The 21,749-nt window shown below is 47.2% G+C and overlaps 1 protein-coding gene across 1 annotated transcript in view; it reads right to left on the bottom strand.

The window, feature by feature from the left end:
• Dync1h1 (dynein cytoplasmic 1 heavy chain 1) overlaps positions 1-21,749 on the bottom strand; it is a 72,957-nt gene that overhangs the window by 37,315 nt on the left and 13,893 nt on the right. Inside the window, exons 2-21 of the mRNA XM_090344854.1 lie at positions 20,988-21,075; positions 18,656-18,829; positions 18,217-18,472; positions 17,691-17,877; positions 14,102-14,373; positions 13,786-14,013; positions 12,043-13,119; positions 11,392-11,571; positions 10,668-10,817; positions 7,084-7,230; positions 5,543-5,683; positions 4,780-4,956; positions 4,569-4,679; positions 4,366-4,485; positions 3,640-3,879; positions 1,717-1,872; positions 1,259-1,372; positions 982-1,092; positions 694-903; positions 365-511 (exon numbers count right to left, since the gene is read on the bottom strand). Of these exons, the coding sequence (XP_090200980.1) occupies positions 365-511; positions 694-903; positions 982-1,092; positions 1,259-1,372; positions 1,717-1,872; positions 3,640-3,879; positions 4,366-4,485; positions 4,569-4,679; positions 4,780-4,956; positions 5,543-5,683; positions 7,084-7,230; positions 10,668-10,817; positions 11,392-11,571; positions 12,043-13,119; positions 13,786-14,013; positions 14,102-14,373; positions 17,691-17,877; positions 18,217-18,472; positions 18,656-18,829; positions 20,988-21,075 (4,286 nt within the window). The remainder of the gene's footprint in view (positions 1-364; positions 512-693; positions 904-981; positions 1,093-1,258; positions 1,373-1,716; positions 1,873-3,639; positions 3,880-4,365; positions 4,486-4,568; positions 4,680-4,779; positions 4,957-5,542; positions 5,684-7,083; positions 7,231-10,667; positions 10,818-11,391; positions 11,572-12,042; positions 13,120-13,785; positions 14,014-14,101; positions 14,374-17,690; positions 17,878-18,216; positions 18,473-18,655; positions 18,830-20,987; positions 21,076-21,749) is intronic.

The raw sequence follows: 21,749 nt of genomic DNA, 5'->3' as shown, positions 1-21,749 counted from the left end.
GAGCAGGGCACAGCGACTCACACCTGTAATCCTAGCTACTAAGGAGGTTGAGAGCTGAGCATTGTGGTTCAAAGCCAGCCTGGGCACTAAAATCCGTGAGACTCTTTACAAGTAACCACTAAAAAAATGGAAGTGACACTGTGGTTCAAGGGTTAGGGTGGGTAGCCTTGAGGTAAAGACCTAAGGAACAACACCCAGGCCTAGAGTTCAAGCCCCACAACTCACCAAAAAAAAAAAAAAAAAAAAAAAGAGAAGAAATGCAGACTAGGATCCACCAACCGACTGACTCATGCCTCAGGCTTCAGAGAACAAGCATACAGCAACTTGCATTCCAGGGAACCACCATGAAGGCGAGTAAGTGTACCTTGTAATATGGGGAGAGCTTCATGGCGGAGACACTGTTAATGTGCTCTTTGACTTTGTTGAAGAGGTCATCCCAGCCTCGGATCAGGCGGCACTTATTCTGATAGTTGACGAGGTCGAGTTCATAGGTATTCCACACTTCCCGGATCTGAGTGAACCATGGGGGAAGGGGTATAGTAAGTTTCCAGGCATTTACCAAAAGCTCAGAGACCACACATCAGGGAGGCAGAGGGACAGCAGAGCTTGTAAGACAGATTCATCTTACAAGCGCAACTCCTTACAATGGACTGAAACATGGAAGCAGGTAGCAGCTATCCACCGTTCGCCTACCTGCTTCAGAAACTCCTCCAGAGCCATCTCCCCCTGTGCCACCAGCAGCACGTCCTTGACGACAGCCTCGTTCTTCTGCAGGTCCACATCCCAGACCTGGCCCAGGGTCAGCTCAGAAAGCACCCAACTAACGTGCAGCCGCTTCATTAGCTGCTTCCAGTGACGGTCTTTCAGCGCCTCAGACTTCAGTTCTATCACCAGCATGTTGATCTGATCAGAGAGCACTCACAGTCACCTGCTTCTGTGTACCCACGGGACACCCGCCATCACGGAGCCCCAGCTACCTACCTTCATATAGCCTTTCAGCAGCCTCTGGACGAATTCATAGGAGGCGTACTGCCGAAGCCGGGCAGGGAAGTTCTTCAGCTGGTTCAAGAGGCCATCTAAATTTTGTCGAAGCTGTCAAGAGACACAGAGAATATTTATATTGCCGATATTGCTTTAAACAGTGAAATAGTCCCATGGCTCTTAGTCTGGATGAATCATACAAACAACACACAGGAGAATAACATCTGTAAGCTCTCAGGTAAGGTCTGTCACCCACGTGCATTTCAACAAGACATACCTTTCGAGGCTGCACTGAGACCCATGGCTGCTCCTTCATCTGGTCAATTTGTTCCCAGACCTTAGAAAGCTCTGACCAAACACCTTTGAGGTCCTGTAATTCCTCTAAAGCTACCTGTGATTGAGAGTAATGAAGCAGTTAAACTTTGGAAATAGAAGTCATCTTACAAAGAAAGAAAGGAAAGGTGGGGGGGAAGGAGGAAGGGAGGGAGACAGGACAGAGGGAAGAAGGAAGGAAAGGTAAAGAACAAAAGAGAAAGAAAGCCCCAACTCCCCAACTAACCAAAGAGAAGAAACTAGCGCAGAATGTGGCAGGACCACAGTGACACCGGTGGGTGGCTGTCAATGGGGCAGGACCCCACCTGAGGGAGGGGGACATCAGTGGGAAGGGACCGCCCGAGGAAGGGGCAGCAGTTACTGGGAGGAGCCGGAACTGGCGGAGGGCAGAAGGTGTCTGACCTGCACTCGCTCCTCACTGCCGCTGAGGAGCCCTGTGTCCGTCAGTTCCAGCGCCTCTTTGGCCTTTGCACATTTCTCTCTGTCGTCCTTCAGCCTGCCAAATTTTCCTTCGTATATGGTCAGAGCTTGAAGAGCCTCCTCCGGCCGAAGATTACCCTAAGAGTGGTCAGAGCACAGAGCACTGTGCTGATTCACGCGTGAGGAGGGCGGGGCTTCACGTGGCGGGGCTGCTGCTGGTTCAGGATGCTCACATCTAAGCATCAAAGCCCGCCTAGCAGGGAAGTTAGTGAGACTCCATCTCCTTGTCAACTAGAAAAATACAAAACTGGAGCACTGGTTCAAGTAGAACCAGCTAAGTAAAAGCTCAAAACCCCGAGTCCAAGCCCTGCCTCTGCTGCCAAGAAATACACAAACAACCCAAACCCAAAAAACCCTGGTGGAGGACTCTGCAGAATTTCAGAGGCTGAGAACATGTGTATAGGTAGATATTCAATGAATGTCCATGGATACTACTGTTTTATATCAATACATCACATATAAAAGTAGAGTTTTTTTAAAACAAATATATATATATATACATACATATATATGTATATATCATATAAATAAAAAAGGTGTTTTTAATGCAGGCCTGGTCTTGAGAGGTGGGCGCAGTCTGGAAGAATTAGAACAGACTCTGGCATGGCGGGCACTTACAATGATCCACTGGACTGAGCCCTTGGGCCTGCAGCCTTTATTCCCTAACATACTCTTACCTTAGTGATCACTGCAAGAATGCAAAATCACCCAAGATGCACTCTGCTTCAAGCACACACATTACATTTACATACTTCCTTTTCATTTTAATAGCTCTTCTGATTATATGAGTATCACTTTTTTCTTTTTTTAAATTATGTTCAGTCGTGGGGCTTGAACTCGGAGCCTGGGCATTGTCCCTGAACTCCTCAGCTCAAAGCTAGAGAGCTCTACCACTAGAGCCACAGTGCCACTTCTGGTTTTCGGTGGTTAACTGAAGAGTCTCAGGGACTTTTTAGTGCCTGGGCTGACTCTGAATTGCGATCCTCAGATCTCAGCCTCCTGGGTAGCTAGGATCTCAGGCATGGGCCACCAGTGCCTGGCTTACTTCTTTTTTTAATGCCAGTCGTGGGACTTGAACTCAGGGTCTACGTGCTGTCTGTGAACTTCTTTTGCTCAAAGATATTGCTCCACCACTTGAACCACAATTCTACTCCCAAATTTTTGGTAGTTTATTGGAGTCTTGTAAGAGTCTTGAATGGAAGGGCTGAGAATGTTGCTTAGTGGTAGAGTGCGTGCCTAGCATGCAAAAGGTTCTGGGTTTGATTCCCTAGTACTATATACACAGAAAAGGCTGGAAGTGGCACTGTGGCTCAAGTGGTAAAGTGCTAGCCTTGAGCAAAAATAAGCTCAGGGAGGCGGGCAGTTTGGCCTAGTGGTAGAGTGCTTGCCTAGCATGCACGAAGACCTGGGTCTGATTCTTCAGTACCACATACATACAAAAAAGCTGGAAGTGCTGAGGCTCAAGTGGTAGAGCTCTAGCCTTGAGGAAAGCCCACGAACAGTGCTCAGGCCCTGATTTTAAGCCCCAGGACTGGCAAAAAAAACAAACAAAACCAAAAAACCCAGCAACAACAAAAACAACAGCCTCATGGACTTTCTGTCCCAGGATGGCTTTGAACTGTGATCCTCCTATCTTAGCCTCCTAGTAGTTAGCATTACAGGCGTGAGCCCTGGGCACCTGGAGGCTAATGGGACTTTCTTGCCTGGGCTCGTTTCCAGCCCCAATCCTCAGATCTCAGCTTCATGAGTAACTAGATTATGAAAGCAAGTACTGCAAGGTTACGGTGCTGCGTCTGAAGTAAGTACAGCAGGCGGAGGTGTCGGCTGACATGTAGTAGGACTTACTGTGACAGGCTTGGTCTTCTCCCAGTCCGACAGTAGGTCAGTGGTACGGCTTTCCACAGCCCGGTCCTCCTGCACAATCTTCATCTGCAGGTTTGCCACTTGCTGCTGGATAGCCGAGTCCTTCCGCCGCATGATGTCATTGAAAGCCCCCCACTCTCCCTCAATGTTGTCGATATATAGCCAGGAAGGCGGGAACTGGAACCGTTGTTTTTCCAGCAGACGCTGACCATTGCGGTAAAGCTTTGAGAATGGAAAGATTCATAGAATTAAAAAACCAAAAGGACTGTTAGAGAACACTTTATAGCCACAGAGCACAAGTGATCTAAACCGCTGCTCTGCTACAGCTCTCCACCCTAGCACCACTGCGCCCTGAGGACAGCGCTGAAAGCCTGGCTCACCCGCCAGAACTGCACACGAGCCCAGTGAGGATGGAGGACAGGGTGCTAGGCTCCATTCCTCTACTTCAAACACAACAGGACCCCGAGTCCTCGAAAACAAGCATAGCAAAAGACTCATACACTCAGCACTGGTTCTCAGGCTTCCTGGGCCTTTGAGTCACGTGCAGAGATCTCTCAAGCATAGACCCCAGGGTGCTACTGGCTGCACTGTATTTTTTGCAAGCACAGTGGGTGTCCTGACAGGCTATGAGTGACTAAGAAACGGTGCTTGACGGCTGGGTCAAAACAGTCTCTATGTAGTTTGAGGACTGCTACCTAGAGAACTCACCTCAACTTGTTTCTCAAATTGTTTAATCTTCCGTTTCAGAGACTGCACATAAGTGATGAAGGTCACAGCGTCAGAAGTGCTGGCTGTGTCCACAGAGTGCTGCTCCAGCTCTTGGCGAGACTGTTCGGAGAAGGCGGCATTTTATCACAGGGTCCAGAACCACCCCCCAGCCCAGTTACACAGGCACAGTTCTAGTTCCTCACCTTGGAGATCTGGGAATGGAATTCGGTCATGTTTGATCCTAGCATCTGACCAAATTTGCTGAGAACTTCCTTATGCCAGGAGTCATACTTCAGGTTCACCTTGGATTGTACCTGCGGGTGAAATGCACATGTGGACATCATCAGTTCAATCCTGCAGTCAAGGTGCGATTGCAGCCTCCCTGCCACCTTCCACGAACAAAGCTGCGCTCACCTTGCCATAATCTATAACCACTGGCCCAAACTCTTTCTTGGTTTCGGCATTGTCGAAAGTTCCTCTGGCCTTCCTGATCTGGACCAAAAGAGCTTGCCACTTGTTGAGATCTTCTCCAAGGCGGTTGTAGATATTCTCAGCTTGCATATCCCACAGGCACTGATACTGAAGCCAAACCTGCAAGTGGAACGTACCGTTAAAGACCACAGTTTAGGTTTTCATTTTATGGACTGTTACTGGTCACTACGTTCATAGTCCATTAAGAAGACCCGTGTTTGCATCACCATTACAAATTTATTTCAGATTCTCAGAACCAAATTAACTATTCTCAAAACACATAGCTAAAATCTCACTATATGTGTCTCGGTCACTCTAGTTTTGAAATAAGCCACTAGTCCCTAGGAAACAGTACTCTGTATGGTTTAGTGCCCTATCCTTGCTACCTCACGCTCATTTTTCCTTCAGTGCTGGATACCAAACCCATGGTCTCTGAGCTATACCTAGCTTGACTCCCCTCCCCCACCCCAACTTTTTAAAAATTTCTGTTTTTATTTATTTGCCAGTCCTGGGGCTTGAACTCAGGACATGGGCACTGTTCTTTTGCTCAAGACTACTTCTAGCTTCTTCTGTTTATGTGATACAGAGGAAGTGAACCCATGGCTTCATGCATGCTAGGCAAGCACTCTACCACTAAGCTGCATTCCCAGCCTCCTATCTCTAAAACAGAGCACAGTTCATTTGGATGAAATTAGGATCTGTGTACCTTAACATACTGCTCCACCTCGGTCACAATGCCCATGACTGCAGAATATGACTCTTCTAGGGCAACAGGGCCATCGGGCATCCGCGTTAAAGCATTCCGATAGAATTTCTCCTCTTCAGTCAATTCATAATGCACGCCCACCTAACCAACAGAAGTCAGAAGTCAATGCCAAGTAGTGTGCACAAAAATGCTCATCTTAATCACCAATATGAACTGATGACAAAGCATCAACACAGCGGTATTTAAAGGATTACATCCCCTTACTTTCAAGTAACCCAAAGTCCATTTACATTTAACCAATAAAAGGAGTATTAGATTCACCACTACCTGCACCACTACCTGAACAAGGTAAGAGCAGCAGAACAACATGCGGAACTGCGTGTTCAACTGTGGGGATTCTTGCTATGTGTGTGCTGGACACTTTTAAGTACAATAAATAAATAAGCAGAAAAAAAATCCTTATCATGTGAACTTACAGTTTAGGAAGGGACAGACAATAATGGAATATGCAAAAGACATACAGAATACCAGACAGGGAGAAATTCTATGGAGAAAGAGCAGGAAAGAGAACAGGAAGTACGGGTTAGGGCAGGAAGGTTTGTGTTTGTGTATTTGTGTTTTTCTGCAATGCTGGGGCCTTATGCATTACCCCTGAGCTATACAGCAATATGCCAAATCCTGATTGTATTTGAAATGAGTAAGTCAGAGGGTGGGAGCTATACAAGGCACTGGTGGCTCATGGCTATGATCCTAGCTACTCTGGAGGCAGAGATCTGAGGATCAAATTCAAAGCCAACCCAGGTAGGAATAGTCTGAGAAACTTTTTTTTTGTTGGATGTGGGGTTTGAACTCAGGACCTGGGTGGGCTAGTGCTCCAGCCCTTGAGCCATGGTACCACTTCTGGCTTTTTCTATGTATGTGGTACCAAAGAATCGAACCCAGGTCTTCATACGTGGTAGGCAAGTACTCTACCACTAGGCCAAACTCCTGGCCCTCCTGGCTGGGAAATTCTTATCTCCAATTTACCACAAAAAGCCACAGTACAGCTATGGCTTAAGTAGAGCACTAGCCCTGAGTGAAAAAGCTCAAACAGTGCCCAGGCTCTGAGTTCAAGCCCCAAGACACAGATACACACACACACACACACACACACACACACACACACACACACACACACACGATAGTCAGACACAGACCAGAAGGAGGTATAAAGTAAATCATGTGATTATTTGTTACTCTCAGCAAGTGCAAAGGCTCAGGGGCCAGAGTCTGTTTGATCTGCAGATCAGTGAGAGCCCAGTGTGCTGAAGCAGAGCCTACAAGGGGAAAAGAAGGAGCTGAGGCCAGAGATGCATAATGCGGGGCCTAGCCAGCACGGTGAGGTGCCGGCTTTCCTGCCGAGTGAGACAGGATGTGGCTGAAGGACTTCAAGAGAAGCAATGTCAGGGTCAATGTAGAACTCAAGGCTTTCTGGAAAGTGTTAGGGAGTGGCTCAACCAACAGAGGATGTCACCTTGACAGAGCCCAAGGGAGAGGCTTACCTGGTACCTCTGGCTCTGGATCCGAGGGAGGGACAGCACGACCATCTTCCAGGCGAACATTTCCTGGTATAGCTTGTATCTGCACTCTTCAATTGGTGGGTTCAGGTAGATGACCTGATTGGTTATTCGTAGCTCATGAACAATGTTCTGTAAAACAAAGGTTTCATTTTCCCCTCAGTAATGTATTCCAAAAATTAATTTATTTTTGGTGGGTCTTGGGACTTGCACTCAGCCTGGGCACTGTCCCTGAGCTCTTCAGCCCTACCCTTGAGCCAAGCCCCACTTCCCATTTTCTAGAGCTTCATTGGAGATAAGAGTCTCAGGTCCTTTTGCGCAGGCTGGCTTTGAACCTTGATCCTCAGATCTCGGCCTCCTGAGTAGCTAGGATGACAGGCGTGAGCCACCGCACCTAGCAAACATTTTTAATTCTCCACACCCACTCTCTGAATTATCACAAAGTGTAGACTTCATGAGACAGAGTCTTGTATAGTTTCATGTTTGTCATCTGCCCCCTTTCAGGATGTCAAGAGGCTGGGGGGGGTATTGCTCATCTGTTCCTGGTCCCCAAGCTTGGCTGTGAATCCACAACTAGTGCTTAAGAGAGCAGCGCATAATGGCCTACACCTGACAACGGCACCACATATGACATAGGCCTGAGAACGCAGTGCAGCAGATTCAAAGGGAAGCCCTGCTGCCAGCCACAGAGGCACTCATTGCATTATGCCAAGTTAAGCCTGTCATCCACCAGCCCATTAGGCTAAATTCCAACAGTCTCCTCTAGATAACTTTATTGGCTTAGACATACTTACTGCTCCTTTGGGATTTAGTAGTTTGAAAAATATGCCTTGTGGGCCAGGAGTTTAGCCTAGTGGTTAAAATGCTTGCCTAGCATGCATGAAGACCCAGGTCCGATTCCTCGGTACCACATACATAGAAAAAAGCCGGAAGTGGTGCTGAGGCTCAAGCAGTAGAGCTCTAGCCTTGAGAAGTCCAAGGACAGTGCTCAGGCCCTGAGCTCAAGCCCAGGACTGGCAAAAAAATAAATAAATAAAATAAATGCCTTGTGAGTAAAAGAACTGCAATACTATAAAGTTTAAAAACAAAAACAAACAAACAAAATAACAACCAACCAGATGGGTGCAGTGGCTCACGCCTACAATCCTAGCTACTCAGGAGGCAGAGATCTGAGGACTGAGGTTCAAAGCCAGCTCGGGCACTAATGACCATGGGACTCTTATCTCGAATTAACAACTAGAAAAGCACAAGTGGAGCTGTGGCTCAGGGACAGTGCCCAGGCCAAGAGTCCAAGACCCACCACCGCAAAAAAAAATTAAAACCAAAACCAAAACCAAAAAACAACTAAAGAGTGAAAAATAAAAGTTTGTAACAACAACACATCCAGTTGCTCCTCCTGGCTCCATCTTTACTGGCAGTTCCTGTGGGCTTCCATTCCTAGTGTATGCAACACAACTACTACAACTACCAAAAGACGAGTATGAATGGCTGGAGACATGGCTCAGAGGTATGGTGCCAGTCTAGCAAACACTGAATTCAAGTCCTGAGTACCACCAAAAAACCACAGTAACAATGGAATACCGCAAGGCAGACACCTTTGTAACACTGCCTGGGGGTAGGAGACAAGACCTCTGCGCAGGACTCCGATGAACAGAATTGCAGAATTTTCTAGAAAGCTAGCTCCATTGCTCTACTTGGCTGTTTCTTCACACAAACGGAGAACACGTGCTTTGGGACAGCAGAGACTCATGTCACCTTCGTGGGGACACTGGGTGGTTGTGTTACCTTCATGGGGCAACCTTGGAAGAGCACAGCATTTACTGCATAAATGCCTGCAAAGCGAGAGTGTTCCCCCCATCAGTGTATTTTTGTTGTTATTGACTGTGGGGTTTGAACTCAGGGCCTAGGCACTATTCCCAAGCACTTTAGCTCAAGGGTGGCACTCCACCACTTTGAGCCACAACACCGGTTTTCTGGTGGTTAATTGAGATAAGAGTCTCACAGATTTTTTTGCTTGGGCTGGCTCTCAACCATAATTTTCAGATCTCAGCTTCCTGAGTAGCTAGGATTACAGGCATAAACTAGTGGAGCCTGGGAAAATTTGTTATGTTTTAAGGGGGTCTGAAGATGGTTCAAGTGGCAGAATGCTTTTCCAGTAAACCTGACAGCCCTAAGCTCAAATCCCAGTAGTTTTCACCCTCCCCCTACACACACAAAAATTAAAATTTCTTTTGTTAGGGCGTATTTCATTTAGTGCTAAGAATCATGCCCACGTTCTTGCACATGCTTGGCAGGCACTCTATCATGGGAGAACACTCCAGCCTTTTTTTTTTTTTTTTTTTTGCCAGTTCTGGGCTTAAGCTCAGGGCCTGAGCACTGTCCTTACCACTTCCAGCTTTTTCCAAGTATGTGGTACCAAGGAATTGAACCCGGGTCTTCGTGCATGCTAGGCAAGCACTCTACCACTAGGCCAAACTCCCGGCCCCTTGTTTTCTATTTTTGAGAGAGACTGGCTTGGCACTCAAGTCCTTGGGTTTTACCTCCTGAGTGTGTATGACAGTCCTGTATCATCACCACATCCAGTTATGGCTTCTATTGTTTGCAATTAGACTTGTAGGACTTTTAGCCTTACAGGAGATAAGGAGTTCTTTTTTTTTTATGGGTCATGGGCCTGGGCGTTGTCCCTGAGCTCTTCAGCTCAAGGCTACCACCCTACCCTTGAGCCAAGTCCCACTTCCCATTTTTCAGAGACTGGCTTTGAACCTTGATTCTCAGATCTCAGCCTCCTGAGTAGCTAGGATTACAGGCATGAGCCACCCGTGCCCTGACAGTGAAAAGAGTTTTGAGAACCTTCACCAACTCTTACGCTCACACCTATCTGGCACAAGGATGGAAACACTAAACTAAGTCTATTAACGGTTTCACTACACTCCCGGCCCATCAGCGACACTTTCTCAGCTTTCCCTCCTGTTTCACAATCTGGACACTTGGGACAGTAGTAGTCAGGTGTTTCACAGACCGAGCTGCAACGATCTGGGAAAGAATACCAGCGGTGAACCACAGGACATCATGTCCATGACATCACATGGCACACTGTGTCCTCCTGTTTGGTGTTGGGGAGGAGCCCAAGGCCTTGCACCTGCTAGGCCAGTGTTCTGTCACTCAACTCCATCCCTAGTCCTCTGATATTTGAACTCAGGACCTTATGCTTACAAGACAGGCAATCTACCACTTGAGCAGCAGCACCTGCAGCCCTTCATGCTTCAGACTGCCAGGGCCAGTCTGAGAACCTTATCAACCTCCAGCTGGGATCATAGGCATACGTGTCATCAAATATACATCCTGTTATTTGTTGTGATGAAGTCTTGCTAAGTTCTTACCAAGGCCAGCCTTAAACCACAAAACTCCCATTTCTGCCTTCTGCCAGCCTACCCTAGAACTCAACATCTTCCTACCTCAGACCCTGAGTCTTGGGATGAGACTTGGCACAGCCATGCCTGGCTCCCTAGGTACTTAAGCAGAGTATTCCTTCTGCTTTCTTGTAAATGGATGCCATGGAAAGTACTCACTTTGATTTTTGGCTCTCCACCGGGCTTGTGACTAAGTTGTGGAGCGTCTGTGTCCATGTCCACTTCTGCTTTATCTTCAGCCTGACCCAGAAGCACCTGGGTCCAAGCCCTCAGGCCCGCTTGAAGCCGGACACCCAGGATCCTTTCAATCTACAAAAAGCATTTCATTCCAAGAGAATTAGAAGTCAGTAGGTGTTTTGGATTAAAGGTGAAAAGTTCTTCCTCTCATTCTGTCTCCCTTCTGTTTCCCTCAGTTTCAGACAGCCCATCTCAGGCTGTCTATAGCTTGAGACCTGACCAAGTGACTGCCCTGTAACCTCTCTGTAAAATGTGCTCCTGCCACGCTGCTCTGTGTGTGCTCTTAGGCCCTAGGTGTAACACACACCCTTGCCCTTACCCTTAGGGGCGAGCAAGAGCCTCTGTACCAGGAGCAAAAGGCGTTTTGTAGTTGGGCATTTCTTTCTCAACGGGGGTGCAGAAGAGCAGGGTCAGAGAACCACGCCTAGAGGGCTAGGGAAGACAAGTATGCAATAGCAGAGAAAGGCGCTCTGGTCCCTTACAGCTCCCTGCTCAGAACTGCGTGGGTAGGACGTGCAGTATCACCACTCAGCTCTAGAATTAACTGGGATTCCATGGGGGAGGGAGATGGACTTGACAGGAAACTGTGTTCCAGAGTCAGACCAGCAGTAGAGATGTGAAAACACCACATCACCCCATGCCTCACCTCCATATCGAGCTTGTTGACCCAGATGGGCAGGTTGGAATACGAATGCAGATTCAAGTCATCCACGGCCTTCTGGACTCTGTTCAAGATCTCAGAGAAAGTCTTGTGATCATACATGCAGGTTTCCAAGGAGCGGACTTCCAAGTCTATTTTTTCTTCAATAATCAGGAGGTCATCCACCTAGAAAAAGATGTATTTAATACCCAGAAATTCACTTGCCCTGTTCTTCACTTCTATACATGCCCTAGTGAGGACTGTGGTCCTCACCTCCATGTCCTCACTGGGGAAGGAACAAGTAGGGGAGTCCCCTACTCCTACACAGAAGGGTCTCTGATCGGTGTGCCCTGAATGCCTCAGGGAGGCAGCCTGGGCATAGATACAGACTCTGGGCCAGAAGGTCTACACCTGTCTGACTGGGCTGGAGACAGGCGAAAGCAGGTAAGCACTCACGGCTGAGGAGCTAGCCATGCTCTCTCCAGCCACATAGGTGTGCTCTCACTTGGCCTGTCAGCCTCCTACGTCCTCCCTGTGGCTCTACCCCCATCAGACCCACAGCAAGGGACGTGGCCCCATCAACCATGCCTGCCTTCTATGAGGGAGCTAGCGCGGTGCCAACTTAGTACTATCTTCCTGAGCATCAGGACAGAGCACCTTTTCCTGGAAGTTGAAGACAGTCTCTGCAAGGCGCTGTACATAGGGATCGAGCTTGTAGGACTCCCACACCAAGGCAATGCCCTCTGCAATCAGAGCCTGCACTTCCTTTTTCAAGCCAGCGACTAACAAGGAAATGGTGTTTCGCTCCTCCACTTTCTCACAGGTCCGCTCATATGTCCGGACGCTTTCAATCAGTGAGATGGCAAATGGGTAAAGCTGGTTTGCTTGATGGGCTTTGTTCACAATTGCCAGTGGGACCCGGAAGCCGAGCCACTTGAGGTTCCGGACTTCCTTTGAAAGTGTGATGATCTCCGGAAGAAAGTTCACTTTCAGTTTAAGGACATTTCCAGTCCGGCCCCGAACACGGGTGCTTTCGATGGTGAAGATACGGCCTGAGACGCCGAGGTTGCGCTGCTGCACCTTCCTCGCCCAGTCATCAAAGATCTCCTGGGTGTTGAGCTTCATGCGGAAGCTGTCTCCGTCCTGCTTCAGTTTCTGTCCTTCCACGTGGTTCTCCCAGCCCTTGCCCAGGACATCTTCCACCCGCTTCATGTAGGCAGTGAGCTGCCTGTCAATCTGTTTAGCCCAGATGATGGACCCTGACACAGGGGGCAAGTCACGAACGTGACTCATCTTGCAAGCCTGACTTTGTGGGTACTGAACCTTGAACTTGTCGTGCAGAGATTCGATGTCATCTTTAACCCGCTGTATCAGCTGGGTCTGGTATTCACGGATAGCCCCTCGGATGTGAGGCCGGACAAACAGGGCATTGAACCTGGAGAAAATCCTGAACATCTCGTTGGCGTTCTTGGCTGTGCCGAGCTGGTCGCGAAGGCGAGCGGTGATGCGGGTCTCCACGCGGTCAATCCTCTCGTCGTATCTCTTCATGGCCGCCTCCCAGGCCTCGGTGCCTTCTTTGGAAACGTCCAGTCCATCGACCTCCTTGACATTCTCGTAGGCCAGATTCACCTCTTCAATGGCATTGGCGTCCGCAGCGTCAAAGAGGACCTCTGCCACCTTCATATCTTGGGGTTCAGGAACCTCACCTTGATTCTGCTGTGCAACAGCTGTGACCTAAAGGGAAGACTTCTAATAAAAATGACTGCAAAACACATTTTGTTTTGGTACGTGCTATAACAGAATTATCTGTCAGCAACATGAGTAATTACATTTTAATTACCCAGCCCGGTAATTACATTTTTTATTCAAACATTTTATAGGGGCTGGGAGTTTGGTCTAGTGGTAGAGTGCTTGCCTAGCATGCATGAAGACCCAGGTTCAATTCCTAGGTACCACATGCATAGAAAAAAGCCAGATGTGGTGCTGTGGCTCAAGTGGTAGAGCTCTAGCCTTGAGAAAGCCCAAGGACAGTGCTCAGGCCCTGAATTCAAGCCCCAGGACTGGCAAAAAAAAAAAAAAAAAAAAAAAGGTACTGGGCTGGTGGGCCGGGAGTTTGGCCTAGTGGTAGAGTGCTTGCCTAGCATGCACAAAGCCCAGGTGCCATTCCCCAGTACTTCATATACAGAAAATCTCAGAAGTGGTTCTGAGGTTCAGATGGTAGAGCCTGGAGAAGGCTCAAGGGCAGTGTCTAGGGTCTAAGTTCAAGCTCCTGGACTGCCAAAAATAAATAAAAAGATAAATAAAGTATTCATTATCTGACTTGTGAAAGTATAAGCCCTCTGTACATCCTGGTTTTAAAAGGCAATGCAGTCCCGAAGTATGAGTAGAATGCAGCCATACCTGTGGCCTCAGGACCCTGACAATGACAGCTCTCAGCTGCTCATGCTGGCGTCTGAATTTTCTCATCTGGTCCAGTCGAGCCTGGAGCTTCCTGTGGGCAGGATTAATGCGCCACACCATCTTCAGATTTTCCTCCCTCTTTCTCTTGACGATGTCTCTGAGCAACACCTGTAGTTTCTCATACTCATCATCCCAAGTCTGGAAAACTTCGAAGCAAGCTACCATAACCTAGGATGCAATTTAGGAGAAGGAACTTAGCATTGGAGTGGATTTCTTCTCATTGCCTGGAGCTGGGTTTCCTGAGGTTAAAACTTACTTTTTCAAATTCCTCATAAGCAACGTGCATTAACTTTCTTGTGCCCAGCACTTTGAGTAACTGGGAACTCAAGTCTCTTGAGATTGCCTCCACCAAACGCAGGGCCCTCTGAATGGGATATTTGGTGTTTCGAATTTTTCTCAAATGGGTGAAAATTGCAACAAGTGCCTGCCTTATTTTGTCCAGCTCGGTGGCAGAGAGTAAGTCATTCAGAGGGAAGTCTTTCATCAGTGGGTTGTAGTCATTCACTGTCTCCAATGCCTGTTTTAGACCTAGATCAACAAGGAAACAGCTATGGGTTTTCATATAAAACAGTAAAACTCACCGAAGAGATACCCTAACAGGCACACACACACACACACACACACACACACACATTTTTGGCCAGTACCCTAACAGGCACGCACGCACGTACACACACACACACACACACACACACACACACACACACACACACACACACACACACACACACACACACACACACACACACATATTTTTGGCCAGTCCTGGGGCTTGAACTCTAAGGCCTGGGCACTGTCCTTGGACACTTTTTGCTCAAAGCTAGTGCTCTGCCACTTGAGCCACAGCACCACTCCTGGCTTTTCTATTTATGTGGCACTGAGGCCACAAATTCTGGGCCCCTGGCCTTTTCTGTGTATGTGGCACTAAGGAATCGAACCCAGGGATTCCTGCATGCTAGGTGAGCACTCTACCACTAGGCTACACTCCCAGCCCCAGGAAAACATTTTGATGCTATGATGCCACAAAGCTTTAGTGAATGGTACCTGAAAAGGAAGCATTACTAGTAAGGTAGGGTAACTCTAGTGTAAGAGCAGAACAGGATCAACCTATGGGCATTCTAAATACTGCAGGCCGAGCACTGTCAGTTCACAAACACACACATATACATGCGTGCTCAGTCTATATCATCTACATGTAAGTTTAGAGATACTAAAATGTTGTCATTTAGTGAACACTAAAATATAATTTCAGCTAGACTCACACTTGCAAGTGGAGCTAGCAAGAGGCTGAGATCTGAGGATTGAGGTTCAAAGGCAGCCCTGATAGAAAAGTCCATGAGACTCTATCTACAATTAGCTACTAAAAAAGGCCAGAACTAGAACTGTGGCCCAAGTGGTAAAGTGCTAGCTTTGAGCAAAAAAGGCCAAGGGGGCCGGGAGTTTGGCCTAGTGGTAGAGTGCTTGCCAAGCATGCACGAAGACCCGGATTCAATTCCTTGGTACCACATACATAGAAAAAGCTGGTGCTGAGGCTCAAGTGGTAGAGCTCTAGCCTTGAGAAAGTCCAAGGACAGTGCTCAGGCCCTAAGCTTAAGCCCAGGACTGGCCCCCCCCCAAAAAAAGGTCAAGGAAGCCAGGTTTTAGTGGCTCAGGCCTGTAATCCTAGCTACTCAGGAGGCTGAGATCTGAGAATAACATTTCAAAGCCACCCGGGGTACAAAAGTCTGTGGACTCTCATCTCCAATTAACCACCAGAAAACCAGAAGTGGCACTGTGGCTCAAGTGATAGAGCACTAGCCTTGAGCTGAAGAGCTCGGGGACAACACCCAGATCCACGGTTCAAGCCCCACAACTGACCAAAAAACCAAAAAAGTCATGATAGAGCCCCAGGCACTGAGCTCAAGCTCCAGGACTGACACCCACACACACAAAATAATGTAATTATATAACCATGCTCAAGTTCCATGAGTGTGTTATTATGAACATGGAATCAGGGAAACAAGTGCTTCTTAGCATTTTTTATTTCTTTTGAAAAATATTAAGACAAGACTCTAAGTAGGCATTCAGTATTAGCGCATGATCAGTACCACACTTTACTGAGGGGAGGCAGGGAGGGTGGAGACAAACTTGACAGGCAGTATATTTTTGTATGTGTGCCAGTACTGGACCTTGAATTCGGGGTCAGGGCACTGTCCCTGAGCTTTTCCCCTCAAGCTGGTGCTCCATCACTTGAGCCACACCTCCACTTCTGGCTTGTTTGCTGGCTAAATGAACATAAGTCTTACATTTTTCTGCTCAGAGTTGGCTTTGAACTGTGATCCTCAGATGTCAGCCTTCTAAGTTGCCAGGATTACAGGCATGAGCCATTGGCATCAGGCAGACAAATAGCATGTTTCTAATTACTTAATGGAACATGTCTCTGAGATTTAGAGCTATAGAGAAATGCCTCACAATGATGGGTGAAAACATTTGGTTGGATTAGTCTCCAGTTTATCAGCAAAAAGCTAGAAGTGGAGGTGTGGCTCAAGTAGTAGATCACTAACCTTGAGTAAAAAAGCCAAGAGAACTAGACTTCAAGCTCTGGTATTGGGACACACATGAAAAATTTTGTTCAACCTCACTCCCACTGTTTATTCAAAAATGACATTAAACTTTGGCTACTTGGACGAGGGAGAAAGGCAGGACAGGGAAAGGAAGGGTTAGACAGAGGATGAGGAGGCTGCATCGATCAGCACGCCTCAAACGGCTTCCCAGAACAAGGCCTCTTCACAGTCCAAACACCTTCCTGTCTGGATTGTCAAAAGCACACACACCTATGCGTGTACAGAAACCAAGTCGTTGAGAAACAGAAGGAAAATTCCCAGGGCTCATATCATTATCTTCATATCTACAAATTGTCATAGGTTTTCTAAAAAGCCCTGAAGGGCAATTCTGGAGGTATGTGGAAAAAACATTTTAATTCTCTAGAGCTAAAGGAAAGATGAGACAAGGTACAAGAAAGAAAACAAAAACAGCTGGAAATGAGGGAAGAGGTGATACTGCTCTAAAACAAATGTACTTATTGCCTGACTTGTGTAACATCCTTTACAATAAAATAACAACAACAACCAAAAAACAAAAATCGGCTGGTGTGAGCCAGAGGCATGGCTCAAATGGTAGAGTGCAGGCAAGCAAATAAGCCGAATGAAGATAAGCCATCAGTGCAAACCCCAATACGAGCAAAACCAAAACTGAAACAGTTGGCAGAGTGGCTCAATTAGTGGCCAGGTGTGGTGGCATACACTTGTAACCCCAGGCTGGCCTGTGTCCACACCAACAGAAAAAGGGGCTAGAGGCAGGTTTCAAGAGATAGAGCATCTGACTAAGCAGCGGATGCTCTGAGTTCAATCCCCAGAACTGCCAATAATAAAACACCAAGAAATGCTGTGCTGGTGGCTCATACCTGCAGTCCTAGAGATTCAGAAAGCTGAGATCTGAGAATCATGGTTCAGAGCCAGCCTGGGCAGGAAAGTCTATGAGATTCTTATCTCCAATTAACTACCAGAAAACTGGAGGTGGAGCTGTGGTTCAAAGTTGTAGAGCACTAATCTTGAGCACAAAAGCTCAGGGACAGTGCCCAGGCCCTGAGTTCAAACTCCACAACCAATCAAAACCAAAACGGAACAGAACAGTAGTACGAGGCTAAGGCTGTGGCTGTATGGAAGGTCACGCATTTGGCCTGCACGCAGCCCTGCTCTGATCCCACAGTACATCTACTCATCTCCATTCTCTACATTAAAAAAACAAAACCTCACACAACCCTGTTAGTTTAGTAGCTTATGGATCAGATTAGTTCTGGTTCTCACCCGTGTCGGTGTCGAAACTAACAGTGGCATGGAAACGCTTGCCGTGCTTCAGGATGTCGAGGGTGAGGAGGACTTCCGGGCTTTCCCGTTTCTCCTGGATGCGGTACAATGCACGCTCCAAGTTTAGCCAAAAACTGATTTCCTGTAAAGCAGTTCCTGATGCAGGATCTCGATCCAGTTTGGTCACCTATGGAGATAAAGTCACCTTCAAGGAGATGTAGTACTTAAACAGAGACGAAAGAAGTATTCCTGAAATACGTTACAATGGCACGCAGACTGCTTCCCTGTAAGGGAGGTTTTGGCTAGAGACTGTGGGATGGAGGCTCAGGGTTCATATTTACACGGCACCTGAGCATCCCACTCAGACTGGCTTGGTCTTGCCTGAGCACTGCCAGGAGCAGGAGCAGGTGACACTACCAGGCTACCCCTTGAGTTACCTCCCTGACAAAGCCCAGACCAGCTCCCATAGATATTAAAGAGTCCTTGAAGAATTTTCACACCGTAACTGTCAACATTGTGTTCTTACTTTCTGAATTTCTCGGATCCAGCGGTTAACTCCAGATTGCAACTGGTTGAGAAATGTTGGATCTTCAACTTTATCTCCAAAATCGGTAACTTTTGGCTTTTCTCCACGTTCGTAGCACTGCTTCGCAACATTAGTGATGATGGGATGAATGGGGAGGCTGATCTCTGGAATCTCAATATTCTGCTGCAAGTGCAGGAGCCCCATCTCAAGTTCTGCGATCTTCTTCTCAACGGAAGGAGCCATCTTATCCCCATCCCTGCAAGGACACAACAGCTCAAAATGAGGGCACGAGCTTCTCCACGGGGACCAGCAGAGAGGAGTTACACCTTCATTTACTAACTTTTCTCATGGGCTCACAAGTTCTATATCATCCTCCACAATGCCTGTGAACAAATCACATGAAATTAGATTCAAACTACAGAAAGAAAAATGATTTTACCTGTCTGCCTTGCCAGACTCTCTGATGTAGGATTTGAAAAAAGGAGCCACAGCATTGCTAATGAAAGAATGCAAAGTTTCATAGGGCGAGTCTTCACTGAGCGTGAGAACACGGAGCTGAGAAGAGACTGGCTTGTCTGCGTCAATCACAGGGGTACGCTTGATGAATGCCAAGCTAAGAAGGAAACAATGGAAGAAATTAGACAGGACAAAGAATAGCATTCTTAACCATCCTTACAACCATTGCCTTTGTATTACATTTAAATTCACCCTCCTGACGGTGTGACTTAAAAAAAAAAAAGGTAAGAACTGATGTGGTTTCTTTTTTTTTTTTGGGGGGGGGGGGGTCGGTCGTGGGTCTGTGATTGGGCACTGTCCCTGAGCTCTTTAGCTCAAGGCTATACCCTACCCCTTGAGCAACAGCACCACTTCCCTCTACTTCCCATTTTCTGGTAGTTAATTGGAGATAAAAGTCTCTGAGACTTTAGGACTTTAATGCCCGGGCTGGCTTTGAACTGAGATCCTCAGATCTCAGTCTCCTGAGTAGCTAGCATTATAGGCGTGAGCCACTGGCACCCGGCTAAGAATTGATGTTTTTCTAATTGTGAAATTGACTGCTTGTCTTTCTGCACTGAGTACATGAGAACGATTAACCCAAGGTTGTAGTTATGGCATTCTCCTGGAAACCACAAAGGCAACAGTCTTGAATTCACAGTCTTGCCTTAAAAATACCTGTCTTGGGCTGGGAGTTTGGCCTAGTGGTAGAGTACTTGCCTAGCATGCATGAAGACCCGGGTTCGATTCCTCTGTACCACATACATAGGAAAAAAAAAAAGCCAGAAGTAGTGCTGAGGCTCAAGTGGGAAGAGCTTTAGCCTTGAGAAAGTCCAAGGACAGTGCTCAGGCCCTGAGCTCAAGCCCACGACTGGCAAAAGAAAACAAACAAACAAACAAAAAAAACCTGTCTTCCCTAGGCACCCATGGCTTACACCTATAATCCTCATTTCTTGGGAGTCTGAAATGTGAGGATCCTGGTATGAACCTAGCCTGGACAGATAATCTGAGATCCTACATCCAATAACCAGCAAAAAACTGGGAGTGTCTGGGGCCGGGAGTTTGGCCTAGTGGTAGAATGCTTACCTAGCATGCATGAAGACCTAAGTTTGGAAAAACAATAGCAAAAAAAAAAAAAAAACCAGGGCCGGGAGTTTGGCCTAGTGGTTAAAGTGCTTGCCTAGCATGCATGAAGACCCGGGTTCAATTCCTCGGTACCACATACATAGAAAAAAGCCGGAAGTGGTGCTGAGGCTCAAGTGGTAGAGCTCTAGCCTTGAGAAAGTCCAAGGACAGTGCTCAGGCCCTGAGCTCAAGCCCAGGACTGGCAAAAAAAAAAAAAAAAAAAAAAAAAAACCCAAATCAAACTAACAACAACAACAACAACAAAAAAACAAGTTGGAGGGGGGACGGCACGCTGCAGTAATTCTAGCTATTCAGGAGGCTGAGAGATCTGAGGATCAAGGTTCAAAGCCATCCCAGGGCACAAAGCCTCTTATTTCCAATTAACCTCTAGAAAATGGGAAGTAGGTCATGGTTCAAGGTTAGGGTGGTAGCCTTGAGCTGAAGAGCTCAAGGACAACTCCCAGGCCAAGTTCAAGCCCCATGACTCACCAAATAAACCAAACAAACAAAAACTGGAAGTGGATGTATGGCTAAAATGGTAGTATGCCACACAAGAAGGTAAGGCCCTGAACAGAAGCACTAAAGAACCAGTACAAGTGTGCATGCATGCACACAACTGGGGCTTAAACTCAGGGCTGGGCACTGTCCTGGAGACTGTTTGTTAAAGCTAGCACCCTTTGCCAGGCGCCGTGACTCGTGCCTGTAATTCTAACCACTCAGTAGGCTGAAATCTAAGAATCATGGTTCAAAGCCAGCCCAGGCACTAAAGACACTAAAGAACGAGACTCCAATTAATCACAATGAAAATGGGAAGTGGGGATGTGGCTTAAGAGATAGGGCAGTAGCCTTGAGCTGAAGAGCTCAAGGGCAGCACCCAGGCCCAGAGTTCAAGCCCAAGACCAACCAAAACAAAACGAAAACTTTAACAATACTTTACATCTGAACTAATAATGCTACCTTTAGGAATGGCTCCAACAAAAAATCAGATATGCCAGGCTGGGCATTATTTTAAAATTATGCCAAATTGAAAGTCTGAATTTGAAGGCACAAAACCCAAAACAGAAACTTTAAAAAGCAGAAATCTTTTTATGTACTCAATTAGGATTCAAATTTGTAATCACAAACATGCCATAATGCAAATTTATAGTACTCACCTATTGGACTTAACCCCATAATGAATGTCTATGTTGATGTTGTAGGAAATGAATTCTTTTTCTTCTTCTCCTTCATCACCAACATCCTCTACAATCATAATAAATATTTTATCAAATTCAAGTCCACATTTCCAATTTCTTATCAACTGTTTGGAGAATGATTCCCTCATCCCACCTCAGGCTCTAAAGTCACTAGTCACTGGAGCTACTATTTTTCCCAGCTCCAGACCTGGTGATGCACTTGCGGGGCTCCAGGTGCACCAGCGCGTTGTTGGAGGGATTCATGAGTGGGCAAGGACAGATCTGGTGTAGAGCAGGGCTCGTCTGCACACAGATGCTGGCAGATGTTGTTGGCTTGGCCATCCTAGCCCAGTAGACTCATCCCCAGTGCTCCCTGCACTACCAAGTACACCTGGCTCATCTGACTACTCCACACTCAATACCAGTCACACCTAACCCTAGGGGTGGCCCCATCCCACTTATTCTCTTTATTCCCATTTTTCAGGCACACAGGCGCCTGGCTGGAAAGCACAGAAGCCTGGGACTCCAAAGTCCAGGCTCCACACCAGCACAGGGCACAGGCAGGCCCAGGGCAGAACCCAGCTAGGGTTGAGGCATTGTCTATTTGGGCTTGAGTTACAAATGCCTTTTCTCCCCAACTGTGAGCTCTTAAAACCTAGGGACTATGCTAGAGCATGGCACAAGGCTGAGCATTTATTCAGGAGTCTCTTTACAAAAAGAATTTGGGCCAGGCACTGGTGG

This window comes from Megascapheus bottae, chromosome 14, assembly GCF_031878675.1.
Source record: "Megascapheus bottae isolate mThoBot1 chromosome 14, mThoBot2.hap1, whole genome shotgun sequence".
NCBI classification, from domain to species: domain Eukaryota; kingdom Metazoa; phylum Chordata; class Mammalia; order Rodentia; family Geomyidae; genus Megascapheus; species Megascapheus bottae.
Note: the sequence above shows the minus strand (reverse complement) of the source record. Positions and strands in the feature narration are given on the sequence as shown.